General features: G+C 49.8%; 7 protein-coding genes across 7 annotated transcripts; 4 read left to right on the top strand and 3 right to left on the bottom strand.

The window, feature by feature from the left end:
* Positions 1-134: 134 nt before the first annotated feature.
* On the top strand, positions 135-1,561 carry GT037_004498 (auxin efflux carrier superfamily; the record flags this gene model as incomplete). The annotated part of the gene is made up of 3 exons (XM_038929545.1): positions 135-372; positions 428-1,229; positions 1,297-1,561. The coding sequence occupies 3 exons, from the start codon at positions 135-137 to the stop codon at positions 1,559-1,561; spliced, it is 1,305 nt and encodes a 434-aa protein (XP_038787817.1).
* Positions 1,562-2,043: 482 nt separating this feature from the next.
* Positions 2,044-3,560, bottom strand: GT037_004497 (uncharacterized protein; the record flags this gene model as incomplete). Its single annotated transcript, XM_038929544.1, has 6 exons — positions 2,044-2,529; positions 2,583-2,732; positions 2,786-2,911; positions 2,978-3,269; positions 3,328-3,475; positions 3,527-3,560. The coding sequence occupies 6 exons, from the start codon at positions 3,558-3,560 to the stop codon at positions 2,044-2,046; spliced, it is 1,236 nt and encodes a 411-aa protein (XP_038787816.1).
* Positions 3,561-4,880: 1,320 nt separating this feature from the next.
* Positions 4,881-5,954, top strand: GT037_004496 (uncharacterized protein; the record flags this gene model as incomplete). Its single annotated transcript, XM_038929543.1, has 1 exon — positions 4,881-5,954. One exon carries the CDS (start codon positions 4,881-4,883, stop codon positions 5,952-5,954), a length of 1,074 nt encoding a protein of 357 aa, XP_038787815.1.
* Positions 5,955-7,061: 1,107 nt separating this feature from the next.
* Positions 7,062-8,464, top strand: GT037_004495 (tyrosinase central domain protein; the record flags this gene model as incomplete). The annotated part of the gene is made up of 5 exons (XM_038929542.1): positions 7,062-7,246; positions 7,300-7,743; positions 7,817-8,057; positions 8,109-8,212; positions 8,275-8,464. 5 exons carry the CDS (start codon positions 7,062-7,064, stop codon positions 8,462-8,464), a joined length of 1,164 nt encoding a protein of 387 aa, XP_038787814.1.
* A 361-nt stretch (positions 8,465-8,825) lies between these two features.
* Positions 8,826-11,378, bottom strand: GT037_004494 (glycoside hydrolase family 31 protein; the record flags this gene model as incomplete). Its single annotated transcript, XM_038929541.1, has 1 exon — positions 8,826-11,378. The coding sequence occupies one exon, from the start codon at positions 11,376-11,378 to the stop codon at positions 8,826-8,828; it is 2,553 nt and encodes an 850-aa protein (XP_038787813.1).
* Positions 11,379-11,685: 307 nt separating this feature from the next.
* On the top strand, positions 11,686-13,609 carry GT037_004493 (allantoate permease; the record flags this gene model as incomplete). Its single annotated transcript, XM_038929540.1, has 6 exons — positions 11,686-11,870; positions 11,926-12,209; positions 12,272-12,352; positions 12,403-12,849; positions 12,906-13,126; positions 13,175-13,609. The coding sequence occupies 6 exons, from the start codon at positions 11,686-11,688 to the stop codon at positions 13,607-13,609; spliced, it is 1,653 nt and encodes a 550-aa protein (XP_038787812.1).
* A 176-nt stretch (positions 13,610-13,785) lies between these two features.
* On the bottom strand, positions 13,786-15,037 carry GT037_004492 (c6 zinc finger domain-containing protein; the record flags this gene model as incomplete). Its single annotated transcript, XM_038929539.1, has 2 exons — positions 13,786-14,740; positions 14,790-15,037. The coding sequence occupies 2 exons, from the start codon at positions 15,035-15,037 to the stop codon at positions 13,786-13,788; spliced, it is 1,203 nt and encodes a 400-aa protein (XP_038787811.1).
* Between the last annotated feature and the right edge of the window lie 499 nt (positions 15,038-15,536).

Genomic DNA, 15,536 nt, shown 5'->3' with positions numbered 1-15,536 from the left:
AGCCTTTTGCTTAAGAACTAGCTGAGCGTTGCATCATTCTGACCTGGAACCGAGATCGTGCCGATTTTCCGTTCCTCACCACACAATCGCTGCGGAACCCCCTCCAGCATCCTACCACTACAGTCAATCCAATCATGGGTGTGGCTGCAGGCGAACTTATTGTACCTTTCACGGGCGCTATCCAAGCTGCCGTCTCAGTCCTTCTGACCATCGCCTTCGGTGTTGTTGCAGCACAATGCAATTTACTATCGCCCAAAGCGGCGAAGGAAGTTTCGAAGCTATGTGTGCGCATGTTTCTACCAGCGCTGTTGATCTATAAGATTGGCTCCAATCTGCATCAAGACACTGGCGTAAGATATGTGCCCGTCCTTAGTAAGTTCAATCCTACCATACGGCTGATACAATCAAAGCTTACGCGAATCCGCAGTATGGTCAATATCATATACTTTGCTTTCTGTCCTCGTCGGTCGCCTCCTCACGCGCATCTTCAAGTTACCAGCCTGGGTCGCACCAGCCATCGCTTTCAACAACACAACTTCGCTTCCACTTCTTCTCATCCAGTCGCTCAAACAAACCCAAATACTTGATGCTATACTCATTGGTGGCGAGTCTGGCAGTCAGGCTATGGATCGTGCCGAGTCATACTTTCTGGTGAATGCCATGGTCAGCAACTCGCTGACGTTTGCTATTGGACCTGGTCTGCTAAGGCCAGGAGATGAGGATGCATCCGAGGGACAAGAAGGAGAAGACGATGAAGACAACGGTCAGGCAAACGAGGACGGCGAGAGCAGTGATATGGAGCGAGGCCCTGACGGAATCATCGACGAGGAGACTTCGCTACTCCCACAGCGCATAACCAAGCCCGCGAATCGCATTGAGAAGAAGGGGTATCTCAAAACACAAAAGTGGTACAATGATTTGTCGCCATGGCTGCAAGAGACTTTGAACATCACATGGCAGTTTGCCAATGCTCCATTGCTAGGCGCCATTGTGGGCGCAGTCATTGGGCTCACACCGGCTCTCCATAAGCTTTTCTTCAGTCCTAGCAACGAGGGCGGATACCTCAATGCTTGGCTTACGACCGCTATAAAGAACATTGGTGAGCTCTTTGCTACGACCCAGATCATCGTTGTTGGAGTAAAGCTCAGCAAGAGCATGCTGCAAATGAAGCGCGGTGAGGATAGTGGTGAAGTCCGCAAAGGAAGTTTGGCAATTGTCACCTTGATCAGGTTCATCATTTGGCCCTTGCAAGTTTCGCCGTAGCCATAGCAAGATCATCCGGCTAATTACCAATAGGATAAGCATACCCTTGATCTGGGTAGTCGCATCGAAAACAAAACTCCTCGATGCAGACCCCATGCTTTGGTTTTCGATGATGTTGATGCCCACCGGTCCTCCCGCTATGATCTTAGTAGCCCTGACCGATGTCACGGGCGCAGCTGAGTCGATGAAGATGACTGTCGCCAAGTTCCTCACCATTAGCTACGCAATAACGCCAATGATTTGCTTCGCTGTCGTCGGAGCTCTGAAAGCTACAGAGGCCGCGATTGAGCACATGTAAAAATGCTCTTCTTCAAAACCTTTCGTCCGTTCGGTTTTAAATTGCAATACATCAAGCCTACTTATCATCTGATTTTTTTGCTGTCGTCGTAAGCTTTGCGTAAGCCATGATCTTTGATTTCCTGGATTGGTCCGAAGAAGATAGGATGGTATCGACCCTGTGGATGTGCACAGCCTTCGTATAGCGTTCACTAGATCCTTCTAACTGGGACGTGCACGTATACGGTAGATACGGTATGCTGACCTTTGATTCGGGCCGTTCTAATCTGCATGAATGAGAAATAGTGGGCACGGAAAACGAAGAATCACAGGACGGACAAAAGTAATGATTTATGAAGATATGAGGTGTTCTCACACTTCTGACATGCCCTTTCGTTGTAGAAGGCCTAAACTATGGAGTACCAAATTATCCGAATCATGTGACTGTTTGTATAATCTTGCTGAAGCATAGAGCTGCAGCTTGCTCGGTTGGGAATAAGCTGCTCAGTTGTTGTTGCGCCTTTTCATCATATCCAAGGCTTCTGCCAGGCTAGTCGTCACGAACGGTTCCACGCCCTGTTCGCTATTCGTCGCTGAATGCTGGGCCGTTGTTCGCTTTCGACGATGATCTACCACACTATAGTACGAGTGTAGAAATGCCTGCCAGAGGTCTTTGAAACTCAAAACGTGTATGATGGCCTTTGTCCAATGCATCTTCCTTGGCAAGATGACCGGGTCTTCCTGCGGTGAAAGTTCCATCGCTTCGTCGTCTCCGTTGCGACTCTCGCGGATGCCACTCCCTTCTGAGTTATCGACTGCCTTGTACGTCTGGAATACACCATTTGGGTATGCATACAGATGGAGCATCGAGACCAGTGCCATTTCGAAGCACAGCACAGTTTTTGGGATACCGACAGCGAGGGAAGGATATGAGATCTTGTCAGTCGGACTCATTGCACCGCCTTTCTTCGTGAGGTGGCTAAATATAAACTATATATGTCAGGGCATTCTGTGCTATCAGACTGCGCGGTCAAGGAACTTACGCTCTGTACGTAGAAGAGGAAGACCACAAGCTTGATCGCTACGAATTTCAACAATGGTCGGTGAACAGCGAGCTCGAGCTTAGTTTGCTTGTAAAATTGCAAAAGGCAGATCATAGCAGTGATAAGTGAGATGATCTCGGTGACCTGTATCTGTGTCATAGGCGTATTAGTATCGATCTAGAGATAGCTCGTTGGCTACACACCCATATCCTAGCATGAGTTGGATCGGTAGAAGTCTTGCAGTAAACGTCGAGAGCTTCTGTGATGCATTTCGTAAGAGCGCCAAAGAATTTTATGACACAAAACTGGAGTATGCAAATCCAGATGATCTGTTACGTAGTGGAATAACGTGTCAGAAATACTCCACACCGGGTGACCATCTGGACAAGACTTACACTGAAGTACTTGGAGCCATTAGGCGTATTGGTCGTCCTGCGTCGAAGCACGTATCTCCTAAACATCCTTACCGGGAGCACCCATGGCTGGGGCTCAACGATGGAGAAGAGTTGTCGCACTGAATGCAGGTCTGTATGAAGATATCTGCAGAGCAGCAGGAAGAATGAAGCGATGACGAGTGACTCGTAAAATTCGTATATAGCGCCTAGGTAGACGCTAGACTCGTAGAAAGGAATGCTCAAGGTGCAGCAAATGGTATATATCGGTACCATGAGCACGATGCGGATGATTCTATGAAGCTGTGTCAATTTCTCCCGCATAGGGTAGGGGAGGGCAGATTAGAACGCACAGTTTCTGCACCTTCGGCTGCGTGTAGTTTGTCAGGTGGCGATAGACTAGATATAGCGAAAGAGATATTGCGATGATCGAGCTTGCGGTAGCTATCGTGATAAGAAGCTCATGCGCCGTCATTTTCCCAAACAGTGGCTTCTCATGAACTACTTGAGATCAGTTGACAGTTGATGAATGGAGAGTTTTGGTGGGCATACCTCCTACGTCTAGAGGGTTATCGCACTTTGCCATCTTGTGTGATATGCAGTCAAGGTTGGTCGGTACTTGCAAGTGGGTGATTGCAGTCAATGGTTTGATGTAAGATGGGGAACTGTGAAGGCATTTGTTGCTCAAGTCATACGTTCCCAGCGTGCCAGAAAAGTGCTATTAAACCCCCTTGGAAGCTTTCCTGCATGTACAGCCATTGTGGCCTCACGCGTACTTGCTTGGCTACTGGGGCTGAAGTGCACCAAGCGAAGTGATTTTAGTATCCCTGTTGCGACATAGTTTAGCTACGCTTTCCCGTGGAATTCGGCCGAAACGATGTTTTCGAGCCTCCACGATTTTACCCTATCAGAAGGGCTTCTGGGCCCCTTGTCGGAAGTACGGTCAGTGCGCAATACGGGCCGTTCCTGACATGCTCTTGGAACGCCAAGCCATGAATACCAAGTTGTGCCTTAGGGTCGCGCTCTTCTGGTGCTTGGAGTGCCAAAGTATCCTGGGGTTGACAACGATGTCAGCGCTACGTGCTCGGCCGAGGGCTTCTGCCTAACTGTGAGCTACACCGGAAAAGCTTGGAAGCCGGACGAATAGTCGGTATCGACTCGAATAGATAGCATCATGTCATGGTGTTACAAAGCTGCGAGGTCTCACATCGGATCGAACAAACTTACCGCTCAATGTCACTTCAACGGTGCTATCGAGGAAACTAACCGAAGAGCGATCTGATGTCGTACTTGTTTGATGTCCCTCGATAGCTTTCCTGGACGAATACTATGTGTACGCAGCTTTGATTCCATTGCATTGAGTCCCGATGAATGCTTCAAACGAGACGCATTCGGTCGCTTTTCTGCATGCAATGGAGCTTCGCAAGCAAGCTACATTCCATCTCTCAAAGCGAATGAAGACCAGTTCGCATCATTCCGTCTCTTGCTGGAGTAAGGATAGAAAAAGGTCCATCGAAATCTGGCTAGAGATAATCGATATGCCATCTAGCCAGTGCTTTCGGCCGGCTTCGGTCTGAAAAGTGGATTACAGCGCAAGCCTGACAAGAGACAAAAGACTTGGCGCAAACATAGATTCGGATGTTTGTAACCTTACATTCAGAGCCAAATACACGTTGCATTATCGATAGGCACCCGGTCGAGGTCTTTGGACGTTCAAGTCGATCAGTCTCCTTCTGGTGGCGAATGTCGCACCTTCCTATCGAGGCTAAAGGCCGTTGCGGGGTACCCTATGGATATGGTGCTAATAAAGATAGCTACCTTTGATGGTACTTCATTTCCCGAATATAAACTTCTTTTTTCTGAACAATTGCTACTGGATACCTCCTCGTTTCTTAGTGCTCTCGTCATGAAGATACTTGCTGTCCTGCTCCCCATCGCGTCATTCACGCTTGCGCATCCGTCATCCCCAAAGCCTCTTTCATGGGAGATTACACCTACCAACAGTACACAGCAGTTTCGCGGCCTCTCACCTGTTAACGAAAAGGTTGTCTGGATTTCAGGGACCAACGGAACTGTTCTGCGGACCACCGACTCAGGTTCGACATGGACGAATGTGTCTCCGAAATTTGCCGCGACGGAGAATGCATCCGACTTCCAGTTCCGCGATATCCAAGCCTTTTCTAGGACCACTGCTGTAACATTGTCAATCGGTGAAGGGAATCTTTCCCGCATCTATATTACGAGTGATGGCGGAAAGAATTGGAAACACACGTTCGTCAATGAAGAGGAAACGGCCTTCTACAACTGCATGTCATTCGAGACGATGAAAGGAAGGGAAAGTCATGGTGTCGCAATGAGCGATCCTGTCCAAGGCAAGTTCCGCTTACTGGAGACGTGGGATGGTGGCGTGCATTGGGCTATCGTTTCAAACAATACAATGCCGCCAGCACTGGAGGGCGAGTTTGGTTTCGCGGCCAGTGGTACGTGTATTGAGGCTGCGGCGGGTCGATGGTATTTGGCGACGGGAGGGGTTGACCCGGGACGTATCTTTTACACTACCTCCTCCAGCGCCAGTCACGGCTGGCAAGTCGCAAACTCGTCCATCGCTGGTGGCGCAGCAGCTGGAGTGTTCTCTGTACGTTTTCGCGACACACGACACGGTATCGCAGTCGGGGGCGACTACGAACAACCTACAGCCAGCAACAATACGGCCGCTTGGTCAAGCGATGGCGGAGCGAATTGGCACAAAGCTGACTCATTCCCGCGCGGTTATAGGTCCGGCGTCAGTTGGATACCTGGTAGGAGACAGGTAGCAGTAGCGGTCGGCACCAGCGGCTCCGACTTTACTATCGATGGAGGAAGAAATTGGGCGGGCGTCGCTAACGGGACATTCGATGCTGTAGAGTGCGTTGGGAAGGATATTTGCTGGGCTAGCGGGTCTGGCGGACGCGTCGCAAGGTTGCATCTACGGGGGTTATAAGCAACTCCCGAAGGAGAAGGGCATGCTGAGCTGGATAGGCTGACGTTGCTGTCCGCCAACTTGATCTCACCGTTGCCTGCTGTGGCGCCGATGGGCTGCATGCGGGGATGGACCCTCGCAGACTCTTTGTGTATATGGCGGCATGTGCGGGCATTGGCCGATTCTTGGAGACCAGCTTCGAATCAGGATACATGGAGTTTGTTACAAACGGGGCGTAGATAGCGTATTGTGCCACCAAGGCGATCGGTCGTGGAGCATGCGAAGACTGATGGGGCCGAAGTTGATCGAATCTTAGCATAGCTAAGTAGCGGGCCGGTAGTCTCTGCCGCTGCAGGTTTGAGGCGTCTTCGCGTTTTCGCACTATTGTACGATCCTTACCGCCTCGCTTCTTACCTTCCGATCGGGAGACTCCATCAAAGAACATGTCTTATAGTGCATCCTTCAATTCGCTTATCGCCGAACACTTTCCCCTCCCCGTTGCGCGACTAGATGAATCGTGCATTTGCATCGTCTCAGCATGGTAGCATTACACTTGCGTTAGACGACTTTGATCAGCATGGGACTTGCCTGCATCAAGGAAATACCCCGATTAGACTGATGGCAATAGCCTGAGATGCTACCTGGACATGCCCTGTGCCAAAGGGCGTAAATGCAGAGGACTTTTTATTTTGCGTCCCACAGCGCAGCACCCGAGAACGCTAAGATTTCTCCGACCTCTAGGAGAGCGCGGGGAGTGCGAATTGGTGATTCAGTTATCGTGTTCATTGGTCAGACACTCTACACGCGGGTGGCCCTTAAGCCATCACTGCTCAGCGCACTAAGCTACTGACCTTTACAGCGGCGAGATGCCTCCGAGACGTATTGAGCTAAAATTCTCGATTCACTTGATGCCTGTCAATTTACATTCCTTGCCGTGGGCATTCCCAGTATTTCTTCCCTGTCCCAAGAACTGACCCGTAGATCTGGTTGTTCTTCCAACAAGCTTGTGCATAATCTTAAGCTTCGGTGTACTTTGTCAAGCAATTCATAACTGTGGAGTTATAAATCTGACGTGTTTTTCCGCGTCGCCGGGCATTGTGTTCACAACTCTCTGGTTCGCTTCTTGCAATGAGGTTAGCACTCGTCCTAGCAGGCCTGCTGGCCGTCGCCAGTGCTGCACCGAAGGCAAAGTTCATGGAGAATGACAAGCTGGCTCATCAGGGTCTAGCCAACTTGAAGGCATATGTTGCTGAACACGGCTATCCAAATGCGGACAAGTGTACCCTAGAGACTGCACATGTCAGGAAGGAATGGTATGCTAGAAGAGACATCATTCGAGAAAGCTTTGACTAACTGTTTCCTCTAGGGCGTCCCTTTCGACATCGGAGAAATGTGATTACATCAAAGCAGTACAGTGCATTGGAAAGAAGCCAGCGAGAACCCCAGCTGCTATTGCTGCGGGGGCAAAGAGTCGATACGACGATTTAGTGGTGACACATATCCAGCAATCGCTCTCCATCCATGGAACGGCAAACTTCCTGTCATGGCATCGGTACTTCACCTGGACATTCGAGCAGATGCTCCGTAATGAGTGTGGCTACAAAGGCTATCAACCCTACTACAACTGGGCTCACTGGTCGCACGACCCAAAAAGCGGACCATTCTTCGACGGCAGCAGATACAGTATGTCTGGTGACGGCGAGTACATTCCTGGAAGGAACTATTCTTGCTTTCCATATGAAGAACCATGTCTCATGAAGCTGCAACCCGGTACAGGAGGTGGTTGCGTCACTTCCGGTCCGTTCAAAGAGTAAGTATCTTTAGACGACCGAGTAGCGCAGGATCGCTACGCTTTTTTGCTGTCTGTACTGACGGAACCGTAGTTGGAAGATTAACATGGGCCCGCTGCAAACAATGCTGAAAGTCCCTGGTGGTATACCACCAAACCCACAAGCCAACGGTCTAGGCTACAATCCGCGCTGCCTTTCTCGTGACATCAATTTACAGGCTGCAAATTCTACGAGTGATTTCGAAGTCTCTTCTCTGATCCAAATCAAAGACATTGCACGGTTCCAAACAGTGTACCAGGGAGAGTTTGCGAAGAACTTTATGGGTGTACACACTGTAGGTTCACCCAGCAATACTTGTCACGCGAAGATACTAATCTATATACAGGGCGGACATTACACCATCGGAGGAGATGCCGGCTCAGACTTCTACAACTCGCCCGCCGATCCAGCATTCTTTCCTCATCACGGCATGATCGACAGAGTATGGTGGTGAGTTGATGTCCGTAGAACCCAGCTTTGATACATATGCTGACCGATATCCCATCATCTAGGACGTGGCAAAACCAAGATATTGTAAACAGACAATATGCCATCAGCGGAGGCACGATCATCGGAGATCAAGGACCTAATGGCACGCTCAACGATACAATCACAATGGGAGAATACGTTGGGTCGCCAAATATCACTATCGGGGATGCGTTGAATACTCTCGCTGGGCCATTTTGCTACATATACGCATAGGGTATATAGCTGTCTTGCGGTCGAACTGCAGTAGCTAGTCGCATGCGGGTATTCTGATACAAGGCAAGGTGGTTCAAAGATGTGGTATGATGTTCGATTAAGCACAAACATTCACACGTGTATCAGTCTTATACAATGTCTTACTACTAGGAAGCATGATCCAGACAAAATTGAAATTCATCACTTCTCTATTTCGTCAGCCAACACACTTTTAGCATGAAATACGTAAAGACTCGTGGCAAGACATTAGCATTTGGGGGAGGGAGGCGAGAGCGACTGTGGCAAGTTTGGAATGTAACAATGCTAGAGTGTCCTTCTACCGTGAAGTCGTTCTAGGATCTTCCATGGGACGATGACTTGCCTACTTTCTGCTCTCGATACTGCACTTCCACTTTTCTCTCCCCTGCTTGTCAACTCCTGTTTTCACCGCATCCGCCCCATTGAACACCACGCTCCTCGTATCACCTCTTGGCAAGATGATCTCCAGCTCCTCCCAATATGGTCTGAACCCTTCTTGCAGTTTCTCTTCGTACTGGACCAGTACTTGAGTTTCAGTCGTCTCGTACTTGACCGTGAAGACTGAGATCTTGGCTGGTGGCGGCGAAACACCATCGTCTTCAAACCAAACAGATTCATACGCCTTGCCTTTCGAAGAAGCCTTTGGAGGGAAGATTTCCACTGCGCGGTAGTCGTCATGTGGTAGATTCGCTGGATTGCTCGTCTCGCCCACGGAGAGGACTTGTTCGGCACGTCCAACAGGAATTGCACTTCCCACTTTCGCTAGCACTGGAATGCTCGATTCCCAACGCGCTGGAATATCGACCCACTGACCAGCGTCATAGTATGTCTGTGGCTCATTGTTGAGATCCAGAAACGCGTCATCCGGGTCTGCTAAGTCCTTGGGAAGATACATGCTAGAAATCTCAGCACCAGGTGTGAAAACACCACCGACCAGCAATGCATCGCCAAGCCAGTACTGTGTTTCGCCGTCGGTCAGTACCTTGTTCGCCCAGATTTCCTGATCGTTCTCATATCCCCAACCAGTCCAACGCTGTGGCGGAGTTGCACACAGATGAGAGTGCAAGGCCAGCGAGTACAGGTAAGGAATAAGCTCGTAACGGCGCTTGATAGTATCCCGTATCAAACCTGTAACCTCCGGATACATCCAGGGTTCAATCACATCGCCGACACTGTTGTCTTTGCCGGTCTTGAAGCAATTGATGGCGAAGCGCGGACTGTAGATACCCTGTTGGCACCAACGGACAAGGAGTTCGGGGCTGGGCTGTGGGCCTTCGAAACCGCCTATGTCATGGCCGTAGCATTGCATCAGACACACTCCAGCTGTGAGAGATAATGCGTTCGCTCCCTTCATGCCCGGCCAAGATGTTACGTTGTCGCCGCTCCAGGCACTAGCACAATAGCGAAGCGTTCCGGCTGTAGCGCTACGGGTCAGGATGAACGGACGTTGCGAGGGCTCTATGTCAAGGGAGGCGTCATGTGAGGATTTGCCCATCAGTTCTGTGTTCAGTGCGCGGCCCCAAAACCCGATATCTTTGCCGTAACCGCCGCTCTTGGGCTCTTGGGTAACTGTCGGTTCGTCCAACGCGCACTGCCAGCCATCGTGCGGGATAGTGTATTCGTTGTTATCATTCCAGATACAATCGATACCTTCTCGCTTCAATTGGCGGATTCCGTCATACCACCACTTGTATCCCGCTTTGGAAGTGAAGTCAATATGACCGCCGACACCACTCTCGCCACCACCCGCACTCCACAGTCTCGCCTCAGCAGACGCCAACGTCAAAGAATCCGTGAAGAATGCCCCAGCTTCCTTGAGCTTCTGATACTCTGGGTGTGTGCCCAACACATACGGCTTTACGTTAGCGATAAGCCTGATACCCTCCTTGTGGTAAGCATCAATCCAGCCTTTTGGATCAGGAAACCGGTGTTTGTTCCATGTAAAGACATTGCGCGTCTTCGGCTCCGTCTCTGCAACCGTATAGCCAGATGACATCTGCATACCAGAGCAAGGGATATCGTGTTCTTTTAGCTTAGCAGCAAATTCCATCAAACTCTGACTCGCTGGTGGGTCGTCCGTCATGGAGTACTTCATACCGCCGGCTAGATATCCAAACGCCCACCGCGGTACTAGTAGCGGGTGACCAACAAGGTCAGCGTAAATGCGTACGATATCTGGTAGCGTCTTTCCAACTAGTAGATACTCCTCTAGGCCGCCATAGTCCTGACGGTAGACCTTGAAACGCCCCCACATGCCGTCCATCTCCGAGCCTACAGAATAGAAGCCACGGGCATGCGATGTTGAGAAGATACCGACACAGCCTTCCGGAGTAGCATTGATGAGAAGCGGAATGTGCTTATACATGGGATCTGTGCGATATACGTCGTAGCCGAAAGAATCGGTGGCGGAAAGAACGAAGTGACGGTTCGATAGATCCATGGGTGCTGGCTTCTCGCCGAGACCAAGATGAAGGGTTCCATTGTTGTAACGCGTGTAATGAGATATTCCAGGTCCATCAGCAACGTACGAACGGTTAGGAAGGTCGGTGTGAATAGGTGTTTTTTGGCCAGGAAGTGTGATTGAAACGATGGGTACGCCACTTTCCCAGTCCACATTCGCGATTACGCCATCAACGGCTAATGTCTTTGAACTAGCGTTTGATGTGACCAGGCCTGCATCCGCATGGTCCAGGGCCTTGTCTGGCACCGGCGTAGCTCGGTGCGGCGGCAACAGATGCTTTGGTGAGGTGAACGTTGTTCGGAAAAGGCCAGGTCGTAATGCATCGAACGTAAACGTGAAGTCACCCGAGTTAGACTGCAATTGAACACCCGAGTTTGATGTTTCTGTTGCGGCGGCAGCTTGATAGCCGCTGATGACATGCTCAAGCATTGGCATGATGAAGAATGAATGTAAACCCGGTCGTCAGTGCCTGTCCTCTTTCCAAGTATCGTGACTTGAGTCATTTATACTTATAGCAAGACAATGTATGTTACTTCGCACGAAAGTGCCATTTTCCGATGCCGAAAAGGCCAAGCCGGCTTCTTCGGCCGCGCGCGAGCAATGCATCTACCCCCAAAAGAGTTAAGATCGGAGTCTGGGGTCCCCGTGGGGATGCGTATAAGTTTAGTCGGGCCATATCCACTGACTATTGCTGCAGCATTACAGACATTTCTGGGTTCGCTCCACCTCACTTCTTCTTGCGATGTCGAAACCAGAGATGTCGGACGCTACTGTAGCAACAACAACGGCAACAGATATCGATAAGAACCATGTCGAAAATGTCGAAACCACAGAATCTATCCATAAGCCTAGCAACGCTGCTAATGGTAAAGGCAAAGACAAAGCGGCTGCGCTCCTCGCATCGAACGAACGCATCGTGGTAACATCGTGAGTACTCCCACATGAATTCACGTGGAACGTATACTGAACTGATACAATGCAGTGCCGAGAACAAACGCGTCTTGAAGAAGATCGATCTTGTCATATTACCCATCCTCCTCAGTGTCTACTTTTTGCAGTCTCTCGACAAGACCACTCTTTCCTACGCTTCCGTATTCGGGCTCATCGAGGATGCCAACCTTGACCCAAACAGCCAGCAATACTCATGGCTGGGCAGTATTGTATACATTGCTCAGCTAGTGGCGCAGCCAGTCGTTGCTGTACTGCTAGTCAAGCTGAAGATGGGAAAGTTCATGGGCGTGATGGTCTTCACCTGGGGTGTCATTCGTGAGTGTCTCTGTAAGGAATCGCATGTGACGCATACACTGACTTCATACACCTACACTAAGTGTGTGGCATGGCGGGTGCAAGAAACTTCGCTGGGCTTATGGCAACACGGTTCCTACTAGGTGCTTTCGAAGCTGCCATAGGTAAGTTAGACCCTCATTCTGGCGCCATAGCAACTACTAACGTACCATAGCACCTGCGTTCATTGCTGTCGTTCAGATGTGGTACAAGCGCGGAGAGCAAACGAACCGCAACGCAGCTTGGTACGCCATGCTAGGTATCGTCAACATTCTTGGAAGCTTGCTCTCGTATGGCTTGGGACATATCAAGTCGGACCTCCTGCACTCATACCAGATCATCTTCCTCTTCTGTGGCCTGCTTACAGTCGTCGTGTCGGTCTTCGTTTGGTTCTTCATGCCTGACTCCCCCGTCGAAGCAAAGTTCCTAAATGATCACGAGAAGCTGATTGCGGTCGAGCGTCTGCGTATGAATCAAATGGGTGTCGCGTCCCGCGTCTGGAAGTGGGATCACGTATTGGAGGCTTTCATGGATCCCAAGACTTGGCTTTGGTTTTCCATGTTGACGGCTGTCAGCATTCCTAGTGGTGGTATTACTACATTCGGACCTTTGATCATCCAGAGTGAGCAATCCCCTTACACAAGCCACATGTGACGCTTGTACTGACCGCGTATTCAGGTTTCGGATTTGGTCAATTTGCAACCATTCTCTTCAACATGCCGTTCGGCGTCGTCCAGATTGTGGCAACTATAGGGGGCGCTTGGCTAGCAACATGGCTCAAGAAAAAGAGCCCGGTCTTGATCCTATTGTGTATCCCGCCAATCATTGGCATCATTATCCTCATGGTCGTTGGACGCGGCGATTCGAACAAAGGTGTCTTGCTTTTTGGATATTACCTCGTAAGTCATTCTTCTTCGAAACAGAACGATCAACACTAATAAGCCTAGACGTCATTTTATCCTGGAATATCTCCGCTCATCTATTCCTGGTCCGGCCAGAATACTGGAGGCGACACGAAGCGTAAAGTAACGACTAGTATCCTCTTTGTCGGCGCTAGTGCGGGTAACATCATCGGACCCCAACTTTTCAAGCCATCCGAGAAGCCACACTACTACAGAGGATTGCGCGCCAATCTGGCATTGTTCATTGCAATCATTGTTCTGATCTTGCTTGCAATGTTCTGGATCAAGCTGCTGAACCGGAAGCATGCAGCAACAAGGGAGAGCATGGGCAAATCGGCGATCGTTGTTGATACGAGTATGGGAACTGCGCGTGAAGGTGACGCCGAGGAAGCTGACAACGCACAAGCCAGTGGCGTGGGTGACAAGGCGTTCGACGATCTGACTGATATCAAGAACGAAGATTTCGTTTATGTTTTATAAGTAACGCAGAGTGGAGATCGTCCTTTCAGACGACATCTGGGCAGCATGTATCGCGATGGAATGGATAGTCGTATGTCTTGTTGGCCTCCGCACATAACGTATATGCTTGGCTACTGGGCCCAATCATCCGAAAACGACTTCCGTATATATTTCCGCTTCTTGTTGGAATTCTCATTTCAAAACAAGCTGTCTATGTTGACAAATAGATCTTGCCATCCGAGAGGCATGTGTTTGAGATTTAACCCAGGAAAATCCCACTCGAACACAAACTCGCTTGGCACGTAGCCCTGGAACTCGTCTTCAGCCGCCCCATTTCTTGCTCCAGCCATCGAATTTTCTTGATCTGAATTTTGTTCCGCTGCATACTCCCGGAGAGCGGCTTCGCATTTCTCGATGCTGGTTTGCAAGATCTGGAAATATGCGATATGGCCGACGGTCACTGTCTTCAACTCTTCTAGCACGCGGTGCGCGTCACGAAGCAGCGCCATGACAGAGGGGACTGGGTCGCGGAGAAGAATGGCTAGCCTAAGAACGAGTAGAACTGATACGGCGCATTTAGCCCAAACGTAATCAAGCGTCCAGCGGAAAGTACTGAGATATGCTGAGCCAGAGGTGGTAGTGTGAGATGCAGGCGACGAGGTTGGTGTTAGCGATGACTGAAGCATGTAATGTAGATGGCAGCTTGCCGCCTCCTTGGCTTTACGTATGAAGTCGCGTTGGAAGTCAGTCATGATTGCAATGTTCTCGATCCCTGACGAGGATACAGCTTTAAGATAGAGCGTCATCATCGCCCACTCCCGTTGGATTTGCAAATTTTGTAATGCTATTGCACGTTGGTGTGGTGCTGGCTCCGTCATGGCGATAGTGGTCCACTCATCTAGCCACAGTGACAGCTCAACTCTAGCGTCATCTACTGTGGTTCGGAGCTGATCTTCGCTGAGTTGGATCATGAAGTCGCTGTTCCGACCCATGATCTTGGTATAAGCTTCGGTACGGATGATATTGAGCTCGACTTGCGAAAGAAGTCGGATATCTATCGCTGTTCGTTCCGGATGAACGAGCAGGCTCCTAATCTTCCTGGACGACATTTGAAGAGTCAGGCCTGGTAGTTTGCCTCCATCGAGAGAGAAACTGGAACATCTTCAGCGGAAATCTTCGACTTGGCATATGGCATACTCACAAAAGCTCAAGGTTGCAGATGCCGTGCCAAACTCTGGATAAACGGTAAAGATTTTGCTCATCGGTGGTAATAACCCTTGGCCGCGCATGACTTTTCGCGATGAGTTGATCAACAGCAAGAGGTAGCCCGATCTGTATGGCGAAGCGAAGGGCTGTTGCTATTAGTACAAATCCGTTCTCCGAGTATGCCGCGACTAATGCAATCGCTTGTACATCCTCTACTGTAGGAACGCTTGTGTTAATAAGCATGTTGGTGATATGGTCGCGAACTCTGGATTGCAACCGACGATAAATCGTTGTGTTGAACCCCTCGTTGGCACGACAGCCAATGCTAACAATGGCATCGAACAGAATTCTTTCTCAAAGTCAGTGTATGTCACACTCTCGAGTAGGACTGGAGAATTTCTCACGGATTCCGTGAAGACACTGATGCAATGGTATCTGTCTTCTCGCAAAATATGGGTACAAGATATTGCTATGCCATTTAGTGTGGTTCAAACGATAAATCGGTGCCTTCATACACTACCAGAAAAGAAGCTGCCGCTAATCAGTGATATGAGGATTTACAGAGAATTTGGTTCTAGCTACCTTTGATACCAACTCGCTGCTTGTTCCCATGTGACTATACCTGCATCAACGGCATTGCGTATTGGCATGGCAGGTGCGTTGCATCGAGGTAGGGAATGAAGCGCAAAGTCGGGAACTGTTGTATTCGCATTCTCCGCGAGTGACTGTAGCCACGGACATG

Source organism: Alternaria burnsii (assembly GCF_013036055.1).
Source record: "Alternaria burnsii strain CBS107.38 chromosome Unknown 698, whole genome shotgun sequence".
Taxonomy (NCBI): domain Eukaryota; kingdom Fungi; phylum Ascomycota; class Dothideomycetes; order Pleosporales; family Pleosporaceae; genus Alternaria; species Alternaria burnsii.
This window is presented reverse-complemented; position numbering and strand designations above follow the sequence as displayed.